This window comes from Berghia stephanieae, chromosome 2 (genome assembly GCF_034508935.2).
Source record: "Berghia stephanieae isolate SIO BIC M18660-M18661 chromosome 2, UCSD_Bste_1.3, whole genome shotgun sequence".
NCBI lineage: Eukaryota > Metazoa > Mollusca > Gastropoda > Nudibranchia > Aeolidiidae > Berghia > Berghia stephanieae.
In genome coordinates, this window is record NC_088361.1 from 77,758,425 (window position 1) to 77,779,677 (window position 21,253).

Here is a 21,253-nt window from a genome sequence, read left to right on the forward strand (position 1 = left end):
GAATACAATCAACATTTCTCAGGAAACTACGATTTTGTGCAGAATTCTTCCTCAATACTGAACCACATTAACTACCACCAGTATCACTAAAAACGTTACAACTACCATCCACACCCCAACCCTCTGGTTGCCGCTGGTCAAAGGGGGATCGGTCGATCAGGGGATTTAGTCGATAAAAATACAAAACAAAATAAGACAGATGATGGTAGAAAGTGTGACCTGTCAGAAGGTTAGTCGCCCACTTGTCATGCACATAGATCATGTCTGGCGGATGTCAGGAACAATAATCGTGAGGCGGTCATTAGGAAATTTGTCACAGTGTATGATTAAGCCCAAAAATGGACATGGCATATCCTCCCCCTCTCCCTAAATGCTCGTTCTGCGCATACATAAAAGATCAAGAAAGTTTTCTTTGACGCAGACAACGGTAGATCTTCTTGCAGAGTCTTAACTCTTTTGTGTTGTTGTTTAGGAGTTGTATTCCTTGAGAGTTGAGAGCTGACCCGTTAGGTTGCTAATTCATACATCCCCCATCACAATGGACAGATTTCAGGTAAGGAGAAAATCTACTTGAATTTTTACAATTAAAAGGAGGAACAGAAACGTGTTACAACATGCAGAGTTAATAAGAATTGTGCAAACCCCCGAATGGTCTGGAATTGTCGATGTTTCGTTTAAGAGTTGGGTCGAAGTCTCATTTATTATTATTTCAGCGCCAGTAGTAAAAGAAAAAAAATGGAAATATTTAAAGATTAAAAATAATATGTTTGCAATTTACTAGAAGAGTAAAAGAACAAGGCTAATCAAACTCTAACAAATATTGAACACCCGAAGTGTGTACACTCAGCAGAAAATTACTTTATAAAATGTATACTGATAGCCCAATGGTTATTCCAATTACAAAGGTCAAAACAGTGCATACATATGATGCCATTGCATTACATTTACCAACATTTGCATGTTTAATATTGATTGATTTTGGGAAATTTCGGAAAATGAGGAATATTATTTGGTATCAATGCGTCCTCTCATATGACAGGCTCACGAGTTGTCCCAAATGGAAATAGGTTTATGTGTTTCTGGCTCCTTATTAAGTTATTCCGTTCTGGTTTTATAAATCACGAAATGACCAGAATAATCAGGTGAAAAAAAACAATGATAAATAATTAATCAACAGGTATATTCTAATTGATGGTATTCCTTTGTTTGAATACCAATATGGGGTATTATGTCTCCGTATGTATTTCACCAATAGTTCGAAAACGTGTCGGAGGTGTAGACAGACATCGGTCTATGCATACGTGCGTGTCTGATAACCATTCACAATTATGGATTTGATTTACCATTGTTGTAATGGACACTATTTTACGTCGATTTAAGAGTATTTTCAATATAACAATGAGCCCATAGTGCATAAGTACACATTGGTTTGCGATGACATAAGAACACAAAGTCGACGTCCTAATATCAGGAAATGTGCACGTCGGAATGACTGTGAAGATCCGAACATTTACATCTATAATATTCGTAACATTAATGATGATACGATAATCTCTATTCTCAAACATTATATTTGCTTTGTTATTATTTAGAAGAGAATCATTTTGGATTATCGAGATAAGAGAGGTTCAAAATATAGATATTTTACACTCTAAAAGTGAAAGTCATTTTCGGGATTTTTAAGTTTCTATGACAAGTTTGCGTATTGTTAGCCCAATTTGTAATATTGAACGTGTTGTCTATAAAACGCATTTCACTGACTAAAAACATGCCTGTGAGGATTTTCATTCACACTTGAATCAAACGAGTATATTTTTTCCAGACTTTGGTTGGATGCATCACAAAGGCCTTGATACTTGACTAATTCTTATAACGATTAATACACTTATTATATATTATGTGCAATAAGATCGAAATATTTTATATGATATGCATAAACGGTTAATAATTGCTTTAATAATGATAATGATGACCATGATGAAGATGATGATTATGACAATAATAACTACTAACTATTAATAAAAATGATGATACTACTACTACTACTACTACTACTACTACTACTACTACTACTACTACTACTACTACTACTACTACTACTACTACTACTACTACTACTACTACTACTTATAATAATAATAATAATAATAATAATAATAATAATAATAATAATAATAATTATAATCATAATTATAATAATAATGATATAATAATAATAATAATAATAATAATAATAATAATAATAATAATAAAATAATAATAATAATAATAATAATAATAATAATAATAATAATAATAATAATAATAATAATAATAATAATAATAATAATAATAATAATAATAAAAATATTTATAATAATAATAATAATAATAATAATAATAATAATAAGAAGAAGAAGAAGAAGAAGAAGAAGAAGAAGAAGAAGAAGAAGAAGAAGAAGAAGAAGAAGAAGAAGAAGAAGAAGAAGAAGAAGAGGAAGAAGAACGTTTTCGCCGATACTGATGATACTGTTAATGATTATTAAGATAGTTATGATGATGTTGATAATAATGATGATGATGATGACGATGATGCACTGTGTGCTTTCATTATTTATCATTAATTTACCTGCCTCAATTTGTATGTAGGCTTATAACGCGTGTATTTATTACTATCAACATAATCTTCAATCTATCTCAACTGTTATCCTTTTTGGGTAAAATGAACGAGACAGAAGACACTTTTTATTGTGAGTGTCTTAAACTTTAGACGCATTTGCACTGGTCACATTTGTAGGAACTGTCTGGGAAATGCAAGGGTACGGGAGATTCAGACATGTTAAGCGCATAAGTAAATATATAAGTAAGTTTAAATCTCATGTTTGTGAGTTTTGGGGCAAGAATGGGGTCATTTTTATCGATTGATATTTCGAGTGTTTTGGCCAAAAGTTTTAATAATACCCGGTTTTTTCCAGTGTGAGGTTGTATTAGGGCAAACTGATTTAGATGGTACAAATTATAAGTTTCAAAATAACACTCGAATTTTTTTTTCTCAAAGGTGTCATGTCTATTGATATGTCCCGCCCCCCCCCCCCCCCCCCCCCCCCCCACCCCAAAATAGGCAAGTTTTAGTTTCTGTATAATCTTGATATGATACTACCCCAGGGCCCCTTTCATATTTTGGTTAGTTTCCCTTGCTGTCCGGAGAATGCGGATAATTTCCGGGTAGCATTTACATTAAAAAAATGCACTGACTTTATTCTCATCTTTCTTTTTTGCGATTGTCCATGATTCACATCCATTAAATGACGTTCGAAATATGCATGTTCCTAATATTTTCTATATGTGTATATACATGGTGTGTATAAACAGTGGCGGGACTCTAGTGGATGAATTGGTGCCATGAACCGCTTCTATTTTTATGTTTAGTAATAAAAACAGCATAGCTTTTTTTAAGAAATAAAAAAAGATAAAACTAAGTTACAATTCCTTTTGTCAAAGCCCGACCCATACTGTCTTTTAAATAAAACGCGTACATCAGGCTACCAACGTTTTGCCACAAGATCTGTGGTTTTATTATTCATGTCAATACATTGTTGGTCTCAATCAATGATTCAGAGTCTGAATATTTTTTCACTCTCAGCAGTGTTATGAATTTGAGGGGTTTTAAAAGCAGGTTTGGTGATGGAAGAAGTGGACGTACCGACAGAAACAGACAAAAGTTCTTAACCAGAAATGGACTTGTCGGGCTCCACATTGAGGTGCATTGAGTCGCTTTCTACAATTTGTGGAACCTGTACGTGTTGCTTGTTCCTGACCTGGATCGTACTTGAAGATCTGTAAGTGGTACTGCAATAGAGCAGGAGAAATACCTCTGGGTGTGTCAGTTTCAAATTCAAGGAAAGAGGAGAAATCCAGATGTCAATGTTTCAGTAATTTCATGTTGACTTTCTGCATTAACTTGGACACCAGTTTTGGAAATATACTTTTGTTGAGTTATGTTGTCATTGGTGTTTTCAGTCATAGTCTTCCATCAAACCTCGCCAACGACGCATCAAATAAGAATATGGTTGGTCATCGCTACAGCTTATTGTGGTTTCCTTTCATATTGTTGTACTTTGTTCTGAGGGATAAAGTGTGTCGTTTCGGAACGTCTCTCACACTGTTATGACTTGTCAAGGTGGTATTAAATGAAAGTGGTGGCAAATCACATCCCCAGCACAAAATAGTTCATTATACCATAATAAAAATCTCCCTGCTTCACCCATGACCACATTTACATTTTTAGTCCGTTTTGTGCAATCGTGTCCCTTTGTGAAAAGTATCCAAATTCTACTGTACCAATATTTGTAACCCATCGGTCAAAAAGGTTATAATATGTAGGAATGAGTCGGAACACGAAATGTATATATCGAAATAAAATTATAAGAAACAGGACCTTCAAACTTGCTTTTTTGTTGTTGTTTGGTTTGGGTTTTTTTGTTTGTTGTTTTTTTTTATTTGGTTTTGCAATGCAAGAAATTGTATTAATCATCCAACATAACAAGAGAAATATACATAATAAAAATAATATTTGTTACCAGAAATTCATTTTCCAGAACTATCCAACTTAATACTGGTTTGAGAGAATTGAAGTAAGAGTTTTCTGGCCAAAATAAGAACAAAAGCAAAGGTGTCCTTTACCAGAGAACTGCAATTTGGTGTGTTACAGAATAGTGAGATTTACTTAGCCTTCAATGTCAGTGTCTAAACTGCACCAACGTTCATTATTTGCTTTGAATGAGATTGAACCCAAATATGAAAGTCGTCAAATTATTCTTGTTTAACATTTTACTGTTTAGCACTGGGTTTTATTATTGTGGGAATAAGATATAGATATAACGTGGATACAATTTAAAATACAAAATGCATTCAATACCTTTTTCAACAAACCTTTGAAGAACCCGCAATATTGCCGGGAAATAAAGGCCATTGCGGAAAGGCACTCATTTATTTCAATTATCATCATACTGTATTGTTGAAATTAACACGGATCTAGACGAATCTTTTGAGACATCAACGATTCAAATCGGCCGAGTAATAAAGTCTGTAGTTAACGCAAATGAATCTGAGAACATGGCGATCAGATGGCATTGCCAACATCAAATGGCCGATCATTAAGCCATGGTAGATTTTATAAATATCAGAATCTATTTGAGTCAATTTAAGAAACGTTTGCATGTCATTCGTTTGTAACTCTATAAAATAGTTTTATGATTTTTTAAAATTTGCCAGTAATTTGCCAGTAATTGCTCGTTGATCAAAATGTTGACTCCCAACCCTACTGTTTAAAACATGGATATGTTGGAGGAAAGATTAATGATAGGAGCATGCAATAACTTGCACATTAATTTAGCTCCCGACTATTGGTTAAACTTTTTTTAATGAGATAACCTATATTATTTTTACTTGGAAACTTTTATTATTAAACTGTTGTAATGAGTATTTAGGGTTACAGAGTCAGACAAAAGCGAGTTTTCAATGGTAAGTTAAGGGTAGCTGGCTTAGAGGCTCAAGTGATCGTCTTTCTTTACAGCCATAATGTTGGTGCTCGAAGTGACAGATATAAATCCAGCCACAGTCTATAATCTGACCATCCTATAGGAAATACAAAAGACAAAATACTGACATAGACCCATCCATTCTGGTACCATTTTATATTGATTTAGACTCCTTACAGTGATTTTGGAATTAAAACGATGTTTTTAACTTTATTTTTGCAAATCATATATATTCTTTACTATCGCGCATTGCAATTAATTCAAGATTCATATTTGTTCTAACAATTTGATTTCCAGAATCTAGTGCATATCAGCATAATAGGTACTGCTTTAATTTGCAAAGCTCTCAACAACAAAATGCTTTTCCAAATTTCCCAAAAGTATTTGTGAAATGAATACTAGATCTACAGCTTGAATAAGTAGCATTTCATTCTATTTAAAATGTTGTTATGATCAATTTTGTTCAATATTGTTTGTCACAGCTTCCTACAGCTTAGTATATACTTCAAATCCCTAAACCCAACAGAACCTGAAGTCTAGATATCTAAAATTTTAGATAGCAGCGTTGCATCAAATTTAAATTATCAATATCCCCTCCCGTATAACATGATTGTGAAATGTTAAAAATATATTCAATATATTAATCAAATACTGCATAAGCACAATACATCATAATCGGTGTTTCCCAGGGTTTCTATGTCTCTAGATAGCATTGAAGATTTAAATATTTCTTCCAGATGAGGCACCTCCTCCAATTTGTAGTTGTCAGATTACCAACATAGATTTTATGTTGGTCTTATTGGTACGCTCATTCGATGATATTTTTATTATGTGGTGGTTTACTTTCAAATCAAAACAAGCTCCCCGAGATTGTATCCTTGTCAAAGTCCTTCGAATGACTTTGTACAAGATAATTTCCCTGGAATATTGGGAAGAGTCTTAAAATAAGCATGTGCTTCTGGTGTCAAACTATGACATATCTAATCCCACTGAAGACATCTGTTTTATACCTATGTTTAGTGCTAAATTTTCAGCAACAGACATGCTATGAAACGTTAAGGACATGATCACAAAACCGTGGATAAACTGTATATAAATGCGATTTTATTATTTGTATTATTCGTTCATGACTCTTTTATGATGCAATGTGTCGCACCTCCGGTGACGAAGAGTATTTAGCGTACTTATCAGGTAAAACCTTCTTGCCTTTTCGAAGGCAAGAAGGTTTTACCTGATATGTACGCTAAATACTCTTTGTCACCGGGGATGCGACACATTGCATCATAAAAGAGTCATGAATGAATAATACAAATACTAAAATCGCATTTATATATCTTAAATATTCATATTACGTAGCAATGACAATCCCGCACAAATCTTTGGGACTCTTTTTCGCTCATAAATGCCCAAATTCGGGACAAAATATGGGACGAAGCCGTTTCGTACATGCTGTTTTTAAAAATTAATTACGACGCTGTTTATAATTGAATATGACTGAAAGTTGGCACACAGTTAGAAAAGAGGTAATTTTAGATTATGTCAAGCGACAAAACTCGTACGATTACCAGAATACCGTTAAAAATAGATTTTTACTCTTTGGAGTACAATATTTCTAAAACTACAAAGAGGAGAGATTTTGTCGCTCATAAAGTTATATATGCACATTTCTTCTATTATTATTTCAAATTTCATTCACTTAAAATGAACTAAATTTTAACAAACAGAAAATTGAATAGACTAGGATAAATGTCACTGAGACAAACATAGATGAATAAAATGTAAAAAAAGAAACAAAATTATATATTTGCCACACACGTGGCCATCTGGCAACCTTGTTCGCGACGACGGATGACACAAATCCTCGCGCGCTTTTTTCAAATTAAGGTATTGTTTCATTGTTATGTCATAGGGATAGTAGATTAACACATTCTCTCTCTCTCTCTCTCTCTCTCTCTCTCTCTCTCTCTCTCTCTCTCTCTCTCTCTATCTCTCTCTCTCTCTCTCTCTCTCTCTATCTCTCTCTCTCTCTCTCTCTCTCTCAAATAAATACTAGAACATAAGCCATGGTCTTACGGGACTGATTGATAATAATTCAGCAGGCATTTTTCGTGTCATTTGTATGGGTTGTAGACACAAGATTACTCTTCGGAAAAGTTCCAAATGATTGATATTATGTATATTTTAAAACAAATTTATAGTTGACCCTAGCCATACACCTCTAAAACTATACAAGTTAGAACTCTTCTGATGTCTTCATCATATTTTCTGATAATTTTTCCATAAAATTGCCAAGTTTTAATATCTATTTCCACGTATTAAGAGAGATGCAGGCACAAACCAGAATAAAACGCAGAAAAGGCGTCCCATATTTTCCGTATTTTTTTCTCTTTATGAGTCATCCAAATAAATGACATCTTTGAAACTGCATAACTTTGTTATATATTAATGGATTTTCAAGATTCAAAAAGATTTTTACTCAGTGGAGATAGGGCTTTGATTTAAGAGTAGTATTTCTTACAAAAATAGAAAACAAAAATTTTCATAGTCATTGCTATATTACGCATGTCAGTAATCTCATAAAGCAACCATTCTTTGTGTGCGAACGTTATCAGTAGATAGTAGGAAAAGACATCTAAACAACATAAGATTATTCGATTGCTGCATAAGAAAATAATCTAGTAAAAATAACAAACGTGTAAGATCTCACAAACCCGTTCTTCTGTGGAATATGATCGAAGACTAACCGTCCTGATATGAATAGCAAGCAGGCACAGAAAAGGACAAAGACAAAGATCCAGACAAATAAAACATATATCTGTCAAGATCGAATGTAAATGTATTTGTTATGCTGTCACCAAAACAGGACATTACTGATTGGAGAACGAATACAATCTTTCATTATCCTTGTTCGCGGTTAGTATTAACAAATCAGGGTATGATTTCTTCAGAGTAGGAAACAATACATTATACGGTACTATTCTAAACAGTTAGAATACATGTATCGTTTCCTGTTTGAAATGAAGATAGCTGTGACTATGACAAGATGAGGCCATGGCCCGGAAATAAAAGACACACAATCATTGACATCAAAATAACCATGTAACGTGTCAGTCTATGAGACATACATAACATAGTAATGGTTGTCTTTGTTTGCATTGATTTATATCATCAGGTTCACACGGGAGCAATTCACAACATTGCAAAATGTATCGGGATATAAAACCCAGAATAAGTTTTTTTAAATCTAAAAGGAGAGTTAAACGTTGACAACTCGTCGAGGAAATAACCAGTCTAGCTAAAATGCATTAAAGATCTTGACATAAATTTGTCATGACGTAATTGCATTATTCGTTTCAACAACTCATATTAAAGGTTGCGGTAAGCGGGCATGTATTGAAAATTAATGACCGTTTATATTTACCTTCTTGAATAATTTTCCGTGCTCTGCACTACTTATAACATTACACATTGTTATAATACGATGTTGACCTAAAGTGTATATATCGTGACTTCCGAAGATCGGGTCTCCCCCCCCCCCCCCCCCCCCACCCGTCCCCACCCCACCCCTCCCCTTTCCTCTCCCCTTCTCGGTCTGAAAATCTAATAATAAAGTCAAAAACTGTATTACAATCATAATGGAAACTGCAAACAAAAGCATTGCTTTATGACCGGAATTTTTTTAAATATTTATCGGTGAAACATTAGATCTGCCTTTTATGTTATTGTAATTAGCCCCAATTCCGTAACTATTACATGTACAATTCTTCAAATTTTAAATTCAGGTTATATCCCCTTATAACATCGTCTTGGTCGTGTCTGCCTGTCTGACCTTGACCGGTGCCCTCGGCGATGTAACTTATATGCAACCAATTGGCTCAGGAGGTGGTATGTTGCTCCATGACGTAAGTTACGACACGCCAGACACAACCTTCATTGCAGGTTCACCATTCACCTCTGGCGGTTTAGCAGCATCACCTTTTGGAGGAAGCCTTGTATCTTCTGGTGAGTCTGAAATTGTAGTTATTTCCATTTTATAATAAAAATAACGCCCTTCCACCACGGCATTACTAGATACCGCCGCTTAGGCATTCCGTGAACGATTATAGATAATCTATCAAACAAGATGTCTGATGACAACATGAATCACTGTCCAAAGTCAGCAAATTGGGAGTTTAAAATCTTGCCTAAAGAAAAAAAAATGAAATTGCCCGAAGTGGGGCTCGAAACCGGCCGTTCCGGACCACAGTGCAATGCCCTTACTACTCGGCCACTTCGCCCCCCCCCCCCCCCCCCCTTCCTCCCCTCCTCATAACCATTAAAATAATTTCACCTTTTTTTTTGACTTATAATTGAATTATATATTTAGAAATGATTTAAACTTGCAATATTTTTTTTGTGCGATGAATTTTCTTTTTTTTAAACTTGTATCAAATTTACCCCATTCATAGTAATGAAAAACAAATAGTATGCAAATGTTGAAAAAGATTCCGTTACTAGTACTTTCCCTGTAGATATGACATTCTAGCACGAGTTATTCTCAGTGGAGAGGATATAATAGTAACAATAAAGCAGTTTTCCCATTAAATTTACTTTTCCTCAAGGACAACAGATCATGTGGAAGTGATAAATTAAGGAGCAGATCATGTGAGATCAAGACATTATTTATTTATATGGCACACGATCAAGGACAATGCTATTTACATATCTGAGCGAATGCGATCATGTCATAATTGGTGCATTTGATTTATAAGTATATGAAGTAGATATACTAAGATCGGCCAATGCCAATGAATAGGGTTTATCGACGTCAATTGCTCAAGGACGCAATAAACAATTTATACGTATCCGTGTTTTTCTTTCAAGAGAGATTAATGGGGTCATTTAAATATTTGACTATTTGGGTTCAATGCCACTGCTGGCTAATAGTTATGTGCATTTGGACCATTGCTTACGGGAATAAGATGGAGATTCGTGTTTTGGTACTCTTCTTCCTCCTTTCATCTTTCCCATTTCTCCTTGCGTCTTCTCCTCCTCCTCCTCTTCCTCCCTCCCTCTCATCCTAACTCTCTCCTCCTCCCCCTTCTTATCCTCCTTCTCCAGCAAGACAAAAAAGAAATTATGTTGCACAAGGAAGCAATATAATTGATCATAACTTCTAATGTATTGTAATAATTCATTTATGCTGCGCGAAAAAAGTTACAAAGTGCTCAAAGGCGAACACATACTACTACTACTACTACTACTACTACTACTACTACTACTACTACTACTACTACTACTACTACTACTATTACTACTACTACTACTACTACTACTACTACTACTACTACTACTACTACTATTTACTACTACTACTACTACTACTACTAATAATAATAATAATAATAATAATAATAATAATAATAATAATAATAATAATAATAATAATAATAATAATAATAGTAATAACGATACACTAACCCTGCCTTTGTTTCAAGAGAGACAGATGAGATTATTCATTATTTGATTTAACTATGAGGGTCCAATCCAAAGCCATAACAATACGATATGGGCTTCTTCTTGCTACCTATCTTGACTCCTTCGTTAGTTTTCCCTATCCTCCCACTACTCAACCTTTTCGTCATTTTCCGCTTCCCAGACAACACAACTGTGGTGCACAAAGACGTCCGTCATAAACAATCAATATACATACTTGTGAAACATGTTTGATCGTGACTGGTAAACACTGGCTTTTGTTTCATGAGAGATGAATGGAATTATTTATTATTCTAAACGGCTGTTAGGGTTCAATGCCAATTCAAGCTACTCTCTACGTACTTGTAACCCCCCAGTAATTACGGGAATAAGATGGTATTCTTTCTTGTCACTTTTCTTGTTTCTTTCTTTTTCTCTATCTCCTCTTCTTCTTCCTTCACCCTTGAGATCCTTCTTTTTTTGCTTCCTCTCCTCATCTCTTTCCCTCTTCGCCTTTTTCAATTTATTATCGTTTTTAAACGTCAAATTTATCAAAAAATTATTCGTATGGAATGAAGGTTTTAAAAGGAATTCAATTATATACAATGTGAACAATTATATATTTCCTTTCCTCGGATTTATGATAGTCAATGCTTCTAGTAATACGTTATTTATCTCCTTTTGTAAAAAGGACATTATCAGACAATGTTTAATATTACCTGCCGCACTATGACAAAACACGTTTTAAAAATGTTGGCCAAATTCACACGTCCTTCAAATTCAAATATCGATTGATTAAGATGTCCCTCATCTTGTCAAAACCTCTCAAACCTGGGTCATTCTTTGAAGTGAAATCTCAAATTTGAGTTTTGACAAGATGAGGGTCACTTTAATCGATCGATATTTGAAGGGCAAGGTTTCTGGCCAAAGTAAAAAAAAAAAAAACAACAGCCAACCCCCCCCCCCCCCCTTCCCGAAAAGAAAAAAAGAAACAAAAAAAAAAAAAACAACATTAAAAAAACCGTGTTTTTCTTTCTCAAGAGCAATGCAGATCTGAAGTTCTTGTTTTCAAATGGCCAAATTTCAGATGTGAAAACTAGAATTTTCTTTTTAGTATATATATATTATTTGTTCAATCATATGAGGAAATGATTTTCGACTGTTTAGTTCTACTCAAGGTTTGCATAAGAACAGCATCCTGGATGTTAGGGAGAATTGACTTGGTAAAAAGTGTCTATAGTGTAATGGATTGAATTCGATCCCGGTAGCCATTGGTTTTGTGGCGAAGACCATATTCATCAGCCACGATCCCCCTTAATTTTTAATTATCTTTGATAAAGAAATAAACTAATGTTATAGAAATTGCGATCGTTATGAAATTCAACAAAACGTTTACAGAAGTATAATAAACACAAAGATCTCAATAAAATTTCCGTTTTGCTCTCTTGCCTGGTTGTTTTTCCGCCTTCTAATAATAATCATTATAAAAATGGATCAAAGGAGCATCAGTGAAAACAATCAAGACTAAAAACTGTAAACGTATCATTTTCAATCGCATGTCTCTACAGGGCGCAAACGCAAATGAAAATTATATTAACAAATTTATTAATTATTTTTTGCTTTCTTTCTCTTTTTACAGTTGATATTGGTGACAGCTATTATATGCCAGGTAAATTTTTTCCTTTATACATCGGTTAAATTCTAACTTACTTTCTTTGTAGATCAATAGCATAGTATTATTATTGTTCACTCAGCGAGAGCGACCCCCGATGATGTTGAATTGTTATCTAACTTACATGTTCAATGAACTATTCAAAGACGAACTGATTACTTTTTAATATGCTTTCTCGCTTCTCTCTCTTTTATTTTTTATACTTAGTCGTGTGACAAATAAGTGATGACAAAAAAAGAACAATAGCATTATTAATTTCTAAAGTCAATCAGTGTGTCTTTTATTTCATCCACAAAGAAATTCGAATTTTTAGGCTGTTTGGAGTAATAGAGCGTGCCTAAGTTCCAATTCTTAAAATGCATCATTACAGGCCTTCCAAGAGCCCCTCTCCATGCCCCTGTCGCTCCTTCACGTGGTGTTATTCAAGCTTTCCCAAGCAGTAGATCGTCATATTCAAGAGGAATCACTTCAAGGAGATGTAAGTATGAAACAGTACTTTAGAGCCCAGATATAACATTATGCTGTTTAATCTATGTTGACATTATTTTTGCAGGTTTGATAACCGAACACAATTAATTATGGGCCTCTTGTAACATTGTTCTAATGTTACAACAATGAGACCATAACAATTGGATAATCCTACCTGTAAACTGTGAATAAGTGATGATGATGATGATCATGATTATGATGATGATGATGATGATGATGATGATGATGATGATGATGATGATGATGATGATGATGATGATGATGATGATGATGATGATGATGAAGATGATGATGGTGATGGTGATGACGATGATGGCCATGAGGAGAAGGAGGAGGTGGAGTAGGAGGCGAGACAAAGATAATGAAGATGATAACGGTGATTTTAACGATGACGTGGATGAAAACGATGATGATGATGATGATGATGATGATGATGATGATGATGATGATGATGATGATGATGATGTCATTTATAAAATAAATCGTGATGACGATGACACCGGAGATACGCAGGTCATTGATAGATAGAGAGAGAACAAGAATAGACCATTCGTCTCACAAAACGCGTGCTAGGATACCGGAGACAGCGCGGATTACGGAAAGGTGGAAAGGATGAGTGGTGACTCTATGTAGACAAAAATAAAAACCAACCCAAAAACGTACAAGGTAATTTCAGTGACTTGGTGTCAAGATTGAGTGACATCAATGGCCAAGTGACGTTTCCATACACAGAAGATCATCTTGTCAATGGGAGACATAGATAGACAGGAGTTCATCCACTCATCAATGTCTTATTTGATAAATACTTGATACTCCATCGTATTTGCTGTCAATCCTTTTATTTCGTTGTTTTGGACGGCTGATTGACGTTTCATATATTCATATTTTTAAAGTTTTATGATAATATCATAACACATTGGGGCAATTGAACCCCGGCAATTCTGTTTTAAGGACAGTCTTTATAGAATTATAATAAAAATAATACACTAAAGATCGTTCAAACTTATGACTTCATGAAGAAAATATCAACAACGTTAAAAGAAGTTACAAGTTTTTATGTAGGAAGGGGAATATTTACTGTATGTGCTTAAAACGTTATACATCCAGTCTGTAGCCAGCATAAATGCTGAACTCGTAGGACGAGCATAATTCTTGCACGGCGCGACAACTCCTTTTGGATAAATACAATACATTCCCGTGTAATTTATAAATTCCATCCGGATTCGAACTTATGACGTTTCGATTCGGGTAGAATAAGGGATTTTTGCACTTTTGTGTTTTTGAATTCAAACTTTGTTCTCCGAGCCCACCCGTAAGGTCTTGCAGCAATTAGGAGCGATAATTTTACTTTATACTGGATTTCACATTATCTACCTAAGTCGCATATTGCTGCCGATATAAGTTTACTTTAATGCTACAATGATACAACTTCAAACATAAATCAATGAAGAAATAAGGGAGGCTGATATGTGGGGCATTACTTTTATTCTGTCTAATTTTAACCTCTTTATTTGTCAGTCTATATTTACATAGATTTAATATCTCCTTTTTTCTTTCTTTCTCCAGTCGGTGGCCGTCGAGTGGTAAGTAAAGATAAATTAATTTTCATATATTAAAACATTAATATTGATAAGAAACAAAAGACAAAATGATAATGTTTAATAGATATGAGAGAAGAAGAACAAATAGACATGAGAACTTTTTTAAAATGGATTTGAGGATAAACTAATAAATTAAGAAATGAATCAAAAGTAAAATGGTTAGTGGTTCAGTTTGACCTGAGCATTTTTGCAGGCCTGATAACTGGACGCAATTATGTGCTCTTTGTAACACTATTTTAATGAACATTATTTTGCGTTGGTTTGAGCATAACTTAGATACATACAAGCAATGAGACCATAACAATGTGAGTTATCAGACCTGCAAATAAGTATACGTCGATTCAATTAAATTATGTATGAATTTCTCATTTAAGCAATGAAAATAAACTCCTTATATAAAATGCTCTTGGTTTTCAAAAGAACACGATGCATTTCAAATATATGCTGTTGATTAAGTAAGATTGTAATCGTCAACAACTAAGAGCACGTAACTAGTTCATCATAAGAAGATGTATTAAACCTTTGGATGCTTTTTCATTCGTTGGCGCCGGCGGTGTTCATATAATTTGAAAACTCTATGTCAAACAATATCAAACTGTAGTAAAAGTCTACTTTTCCGTTTGTTTTAGTGCAGTGTTAGAATTTATAATATTAAATCCATCCAAGGTATGAGCAATTTCTCAAGTATTCAGGATTTTAAAAAGAGTTTTGATAAAAGTGTTGGAAGTCCCCCCCCCCCCGCCCCCCAATAAAATAAATACAACAATAAATCCAAATACAACAAAATTGTGATTGTCGAACAGACTATTTTTAACTAAATTTAATGTGTAAATATTGTTTTTTGAAGACACAACAAAAAATACTGAAATTTGAGAAATGAAAGGAGCAGAAGAGATCCTATTTTATTGTATCATGGAAAAAGACGTTGGAAACTTAATTTTTTTAAAAGTGTGAATGCCGGTAATGTCAAGCGGTTTTGATTATTTTTCTGTTCAACATTGAGTTAAAATGTACATAACAATAAGGACGGCTAGAAGTAAAATGATTAGATTGATTGTAAAAGAATACACCCCTATGTCATCTTATTATCGAAACCATCTACACTGCTCCTCAATACACTAAATTCATCGCGATAACTATCTTTTAAATCTTTATTTTCAGCGCCTGTATGTTGTATAAAGAGAAAACGAAGAAGAAGAAGAAGACAGCCACATCAGAACATCATCTTCACATACTTCAATAATTCCATCATCGTCATCAACAAAGCAAATTATGTCGTTAATGTAAACAACACCAAAGGGAATCAGTAATTCGATTTTAGAACTTGCTGTAATACTTGTAAGTTTTAAAAAGTAATTACTTAATCTCTCTATCTTATAAACGTTTACGATGCATAGTCCAAAATAGGATAGTTTATACAGAGAAGTCAATAGATATTGCTCTCATGATGAAGATGATAACTAATGTGTAAAATTGAGGAAAATTTGGTTTATCTTAACAATGTGAAAAATTTGAAACGGATGATGTATTCATAGTTTTTGATAACCGATAAGCAAATGCTTTGATTATAAATATACGTTGAGCGTTGATATTGGGCAAAATTACAGTTTTCCAAACAAATGGAACCACGTGATGACATGCAATTGAAAAAAAAGATACAAAGACAAAACTAAAAAATAATTTGGAAGGAACTTAGATGAATAATAAAATAAATATAAATATAAATGAGTGTAGTTCGTTCTCATGGACCTCTTTGTGTGAAAAATAGAGAAAACAACATAAAAAACAAAATACAAGTCTGAAGCTGTCTGAAGAAAAGAAACATGTATTTAAAATTTTCGCCTGGAAACTCGCCCTTTAAAATCGATCGATTAAAATTTATGACCCTCATAATAATCTTATCAAAATCTTCAACCGAGATTTTGTCGAGATGAGGGTCATTTTCAGCGATCAATATTTGAAGGACGAGTTTTCTGGACAAAATTCTAAATACGTGATTTTGCAGAGCACGTCAGAATTGTCAATGATGTTTAACATTTTTTCTATCTGAGCACATAATAAAAGATTTCATTTCATATTTTGTATCCATAGAGTTTGATCGTCCTTTATTTTCTTGTTTCATGTAATGAATGTAAACGAATAAGTGGGGTGAGATTTTTTTTTTAAAGGGGGGTGGGGGTGATAACAGAATGAGGTTTCTGATAAATGATAAATCTTTTCTCATTCGTCCCTCAAGATTAGATAAACAATGCTTTGTTCATTTCATATATATCAAATATGAATAGATAAGTACTATCATTTATTTCGGAGACAAAAAGGGATACGGGACATAAGACTCCCCGGAAAAATACATCTATTACTACTACTAGTACTACAACTACTACTACTACTACTACTACTACTACTACTACTACTACTACTGCTACTACTACTACTACTACTACTACTACTACTACTACTACTACTACTACTACTACTACTGCTGCTGCTGCTGCTGCTACTACTATTACGACTACAACAACAACAACAACAACAACAACAACTACTACTACTACTACTACTACTACTACTACTACTACTACTACTACTACTGCTACTATTATTATTATTATTATTATTATTATTATTATTATTATTATTATTATTATTATCATTATTATTATTACTAATACTACTACTAATGATAATAATAATAATAATAATAATAATAATAATAATAATAATAATAATAATAATAATAATAATAATAATAATAATAATAATAATAAAAGCACTTGAGCATTTGTATAATTCAATATCCACTAAACGTGCTCGAACCGCTTACTGGGGTGGGGCTCTTAGCCAACAGCAAAGCTTAACATAATATTGGACGAGACATGACGTCTGTATTGTTCTCATCCGAAGCCTCTCCATTTTCACTCTTTCGTTAGTATATTCACGATCCCAGGCATCAGGCAGCCCCTATCGTTCTCTGTTAGGCAGTATCACAATTTCTTTCCCACAGACAACGTTGTTAAGGTCAGTTACTCATTTTTCACCCGAGTACAGTTGGAGAATGTGAGTAAAGACTCTTCTACAAGGACTCAACTATAAGCAAATCATAGCGGGACACGAACCCTGGACCTTTCGGTCCGAAGGTGAGCGTCATAGGATAATACTATAAAGCCGAAGGACAACTACTACTACTCCTACTACTTCTACTACTACTACTACTACTACTACTACTACTACTACTACTACTACTACTACTACTACTACTACTACTACTACTACTACTACTACTTCTACTACTACGACTAATACTACACTACTACTACCATAGTTCGTTCCACAACCCGTGTGCGTTGACGTGGATGTCTTCACAACCTTCAGATGGATTTTAATGATAATGGGAGCGATCTATATTCATGTTTTCGTGCAACCTAGTCATCGATCACATGATTTGTTGCTGTACAACTATTGGACACGCTGCTTTGTTTATGAAATTTGTTAACATTCCCATGAGTCACGCTGAGCAAACTGATCAATTAATTGTAAAGTTGGATATTTCTCAAACTGTGAACACTTTTCACTAAGTGGGTCATCCTTGAGCACATGGAAATATGATATATATCATGCCCGGCTCGAACACTCGAATTCTTTGTGACATTAAGCCGATTTATTTTCATCGGTTTCAGTGTCATACTTTAGAATTTTATAAAAAACGAAGGGTCTTGGATGAGTAAAGATTTTGATGTTTTACAATACGATGTTATACACAGTGATTAATGTTGTGATAACGATCGATAAACCCACAGACTTGACCAGGGGTTTCAATTTCACGAGATTCACATGCACTATTCACTATTATTGAGTCAAAATGACACAACAAAATGTACACTTTGTACACACTTGACATAAACAATTGTTACATTTTATTATTTGAAAGCCAGAGGCCTAGCTTCTCGTTGTGAATTCTACATTCATAAAAACTGATAAAGAATATGGATTAAACATTCACATTTGTCACAGAGAAAAATTTACAAGTATTTTTCCAGAGAGAATCCGACCTTGCTCAACAGTTGGTCGAGTGTTATGTCTTTGTGAAAGGTATTTCTCCTCGTCCTGTCGGAGACGGGCGTAAATATTCGAAGACCCCCTTGTTTTTTAACATTTATGCCTTTGTCCGAAATATGAATAAGCACCTAACGGGCTGCTTATGTCGTCCAATTTATTATTTGGCCGTTGCCCACTAGCGAAGAGATATCGTATAAACGCCGCCTGTTTTCAATGCTGTGAAGTAATAGATAATAAATGCTATCCATAATTAAACTATTTCAAGCAACCCAAAATTATTTATTGCTACGTTACGCCACTGAATGAAACTTTGTTAGGATTATTTCCTCACGGGAAAGAGAATCAACACACACCATTATGTTAAACATTTTAAAGTTTGAGTCATATTTTAATGCAAACGATGAAAAGATCAAAGAAATTTGTCATTGTGAGAAAAGCGTGTGGTCAATCATTATCGATATTCGATATTTAAAATTCGTAATGTCACTTAAAATATAACCGGCATGCAAAAAATCACGGCTCCACCTTTCGTAACTTTGGAGGAATTTGAAATATTCCTGCACACGGGACTTGGAACGGACTATAATACCACTACTACTACCACCACCACACGAGTGTGTGGGTTATTCCAAAATGACCTTTACGTCAATTGTCTCGTTAGTAAATACCTGCTATAGTAATTCATCAAAACCACTTTGACTTCCTCTGAGGCCCATACTTCTTCGGAACTGAGCCATCTTATCCATCAAACGGGGCAATAATCTGAAATTGACTTGGGCTGCCAAGTACTTGCATTTGTACTTGTATCTTTGGATACACTTTAGATACTCGTTACTTTCTACTGTGACCTGGTCAACGTGAATAAGTTGTACGTCCACCAATGCTTGTCGTAAAAACCCATAGCTGAACACATCTTCAAGGCGGAAAAACCTTCAGGAAATTCACAAAAGCATGTTTTTCTTTTAAAAAGATTATTTGGTGTTTGTTATTGCCGGATAGGAGGAGGAGGGGGAGGAGGAGGAGGAGGAGGAGGAGGAGGAGGAGGAGGAGGAGGAGGAGGAGGAGGAGGAAGACGATGATATCAGTACGACGACGATGATGATGATGATGATGATGCAAATTTTGTCATAATAGAGGTAACTTTAATAAAAGTAGTCACCTCAGTGTTGATCGCTTGATTTAAACGTATGGTGCGCGTCCACCGATCCAAAGGGATCTTTGAATCTGGTTTAAAACTAATTTAGCATTTAAAAGGGAAAAGTACTGTGACTTTTATAAGCCTAAAGTTTACCATATCAATGAGATAAATATTTATATCATAGCAACCCTTATGATTGCAAAAATCGCAAAGACTTCCGAGAGCATTTACAGAGAACTAAGAGGTATCTTAGGTAAACACTTGAGATTTAGACCCATAAATCTATTAAAATGGAAATGGCTCTGCGCATGGCGGAGGTCACCGGACCTTAACAAACGAATAGAGGACCACGCCCACTTTGTCTAGAGTCTTTTCCTTTGAGATCAATTGGGAATATACGTATCCCAGAGTTTAGATTGTTATAATGATAATAATAATGCTGAAAACTTATATAGCGCTATAACTCCGAGACACCAGACTCTTGGCGCTTAAATTATAAATTACTTTGGCTGAAACATAATCATTCACACACACAAGCACACACACACACACACACACACACACACACACACACACACAACACACAACAAAAACCAAACCTATCTTGCTTCTCATACCATCTACTAAAATCGAAACAGATATGTTTTAAGCGAACGTTTAAAAATAGACAAAGATTCTTTTTCACGAATGCTCTGCGGTAAGGCGTTCCAATTAGAGGGTCCGAAATGAGAAAAGGATCTCATTCCAGCATTTTTCCGAATTCGAGGGACAACTAGTTTTGTGGAATCACTGACCGAACGTAAGGAGCGGGGTTTTGAATATGTTTCAATTAGTTCCGAAATGTAGGAAGGGGCAGTACCTTCAAGACAACGATAAACTAAAACACAAGCTTTGAATTTAATCCTTTTCTTTACAGGCAGCCAATGCAGGCCATGAAACAGAGGTCGGACAGAGTCGCACCTACGCTTCATGAATAATAGTCTGGCAGCGCTGTTTTGGTCAATCTGAAGACGTTTCAGATTGTATTGCGAAACGCCAAACAACAGAACATTGCAATAATCCAATTTCGATAGTACGAGGGACACAACCAGGTGCTTGGTCACATCCTCAGATATGAACCGTCTAATGGAAGTAATCTTTTTAGTTGGAAAAAGAGAGATCTAACCAAATTATTAACCCGATGCTCCATCGACAGTCCAGAGTCTAAGAATGTGCCAAGGTTTTTCACTTTGTCAACTATTGGAATGGAGGCATCCCCCAACTTCAAATCTGTTTCACTTTTCCACTTCCTGTTCCGCACATACAGCACCTCCGTCTTATCATC

General features: G+C 34.5%; 2 protein-coding genes across 2 annotated transcripts in view; one reads left to right on the top strand and one right to left on the bottom strand.

Annotated features, from left to right (window-relative positions):
- Positions 1-414: 414 nt before the first annotated feature.
- On the top strand, positions 415-16,819 carry LOC144965568 (uncharacterized). Its single transcript, XM_078901051.1, has 6 exons — positions 415-553; positions 9,302-9,521; positions 12,613-12,642; positions 13,016-13,123; positions 14,701-14,717; positions 15,897-16,819. The coding sequence occupies exons 1-6, from the start codon at positions 539-541 to the stop codon at positions 15,912-15,914; spliced, it is 408 nt and encodes a 135-aa protein (XP_078757177.1). The 5' UTR covers positions 415-538; the 3' UTR covers positions 15,915-16,819.
- Positions 16,820-17,514: 695 nt separating this feature from the next.
- Positions 17,515-21,253, bottom strand: part of LOC144963733 (uncharacterized) — an 11,222-nt gene continuing 7,483 nt past the window's right edge. The window contains exon 7 of the mRNA XM_078897681.1: positions 17,515-19,721. Coding sequence (XP_078753807.1) covers positions 19,463-19,721 — 259 coding nt within the window. The 3' untranslated portion in view covers positions 17,515-19,462. The remainder of the gene's footprint in view (positions 19,722-21,253) is intronic.

Bases quoted from the DNA above. Each gene is read 5' to 3' on its own strand.
- LOC144965568 (XM_078901051.1), top strand. The intron at 9,522-12,612 runs GTGAGTCTGAAA...CTCTTTTTACAG, and splicing joins AGGAAGCCTTGTATCTTCTG to TTGATATTGGTGACAGCTAT. The intron at 12,643-13,015 runs GTAAATTTTTTC...GCATCATTACAG, and splicing joins TGACAGCTATTATATGCCAG to GCCTTCCAAGAGCCCCTCTC.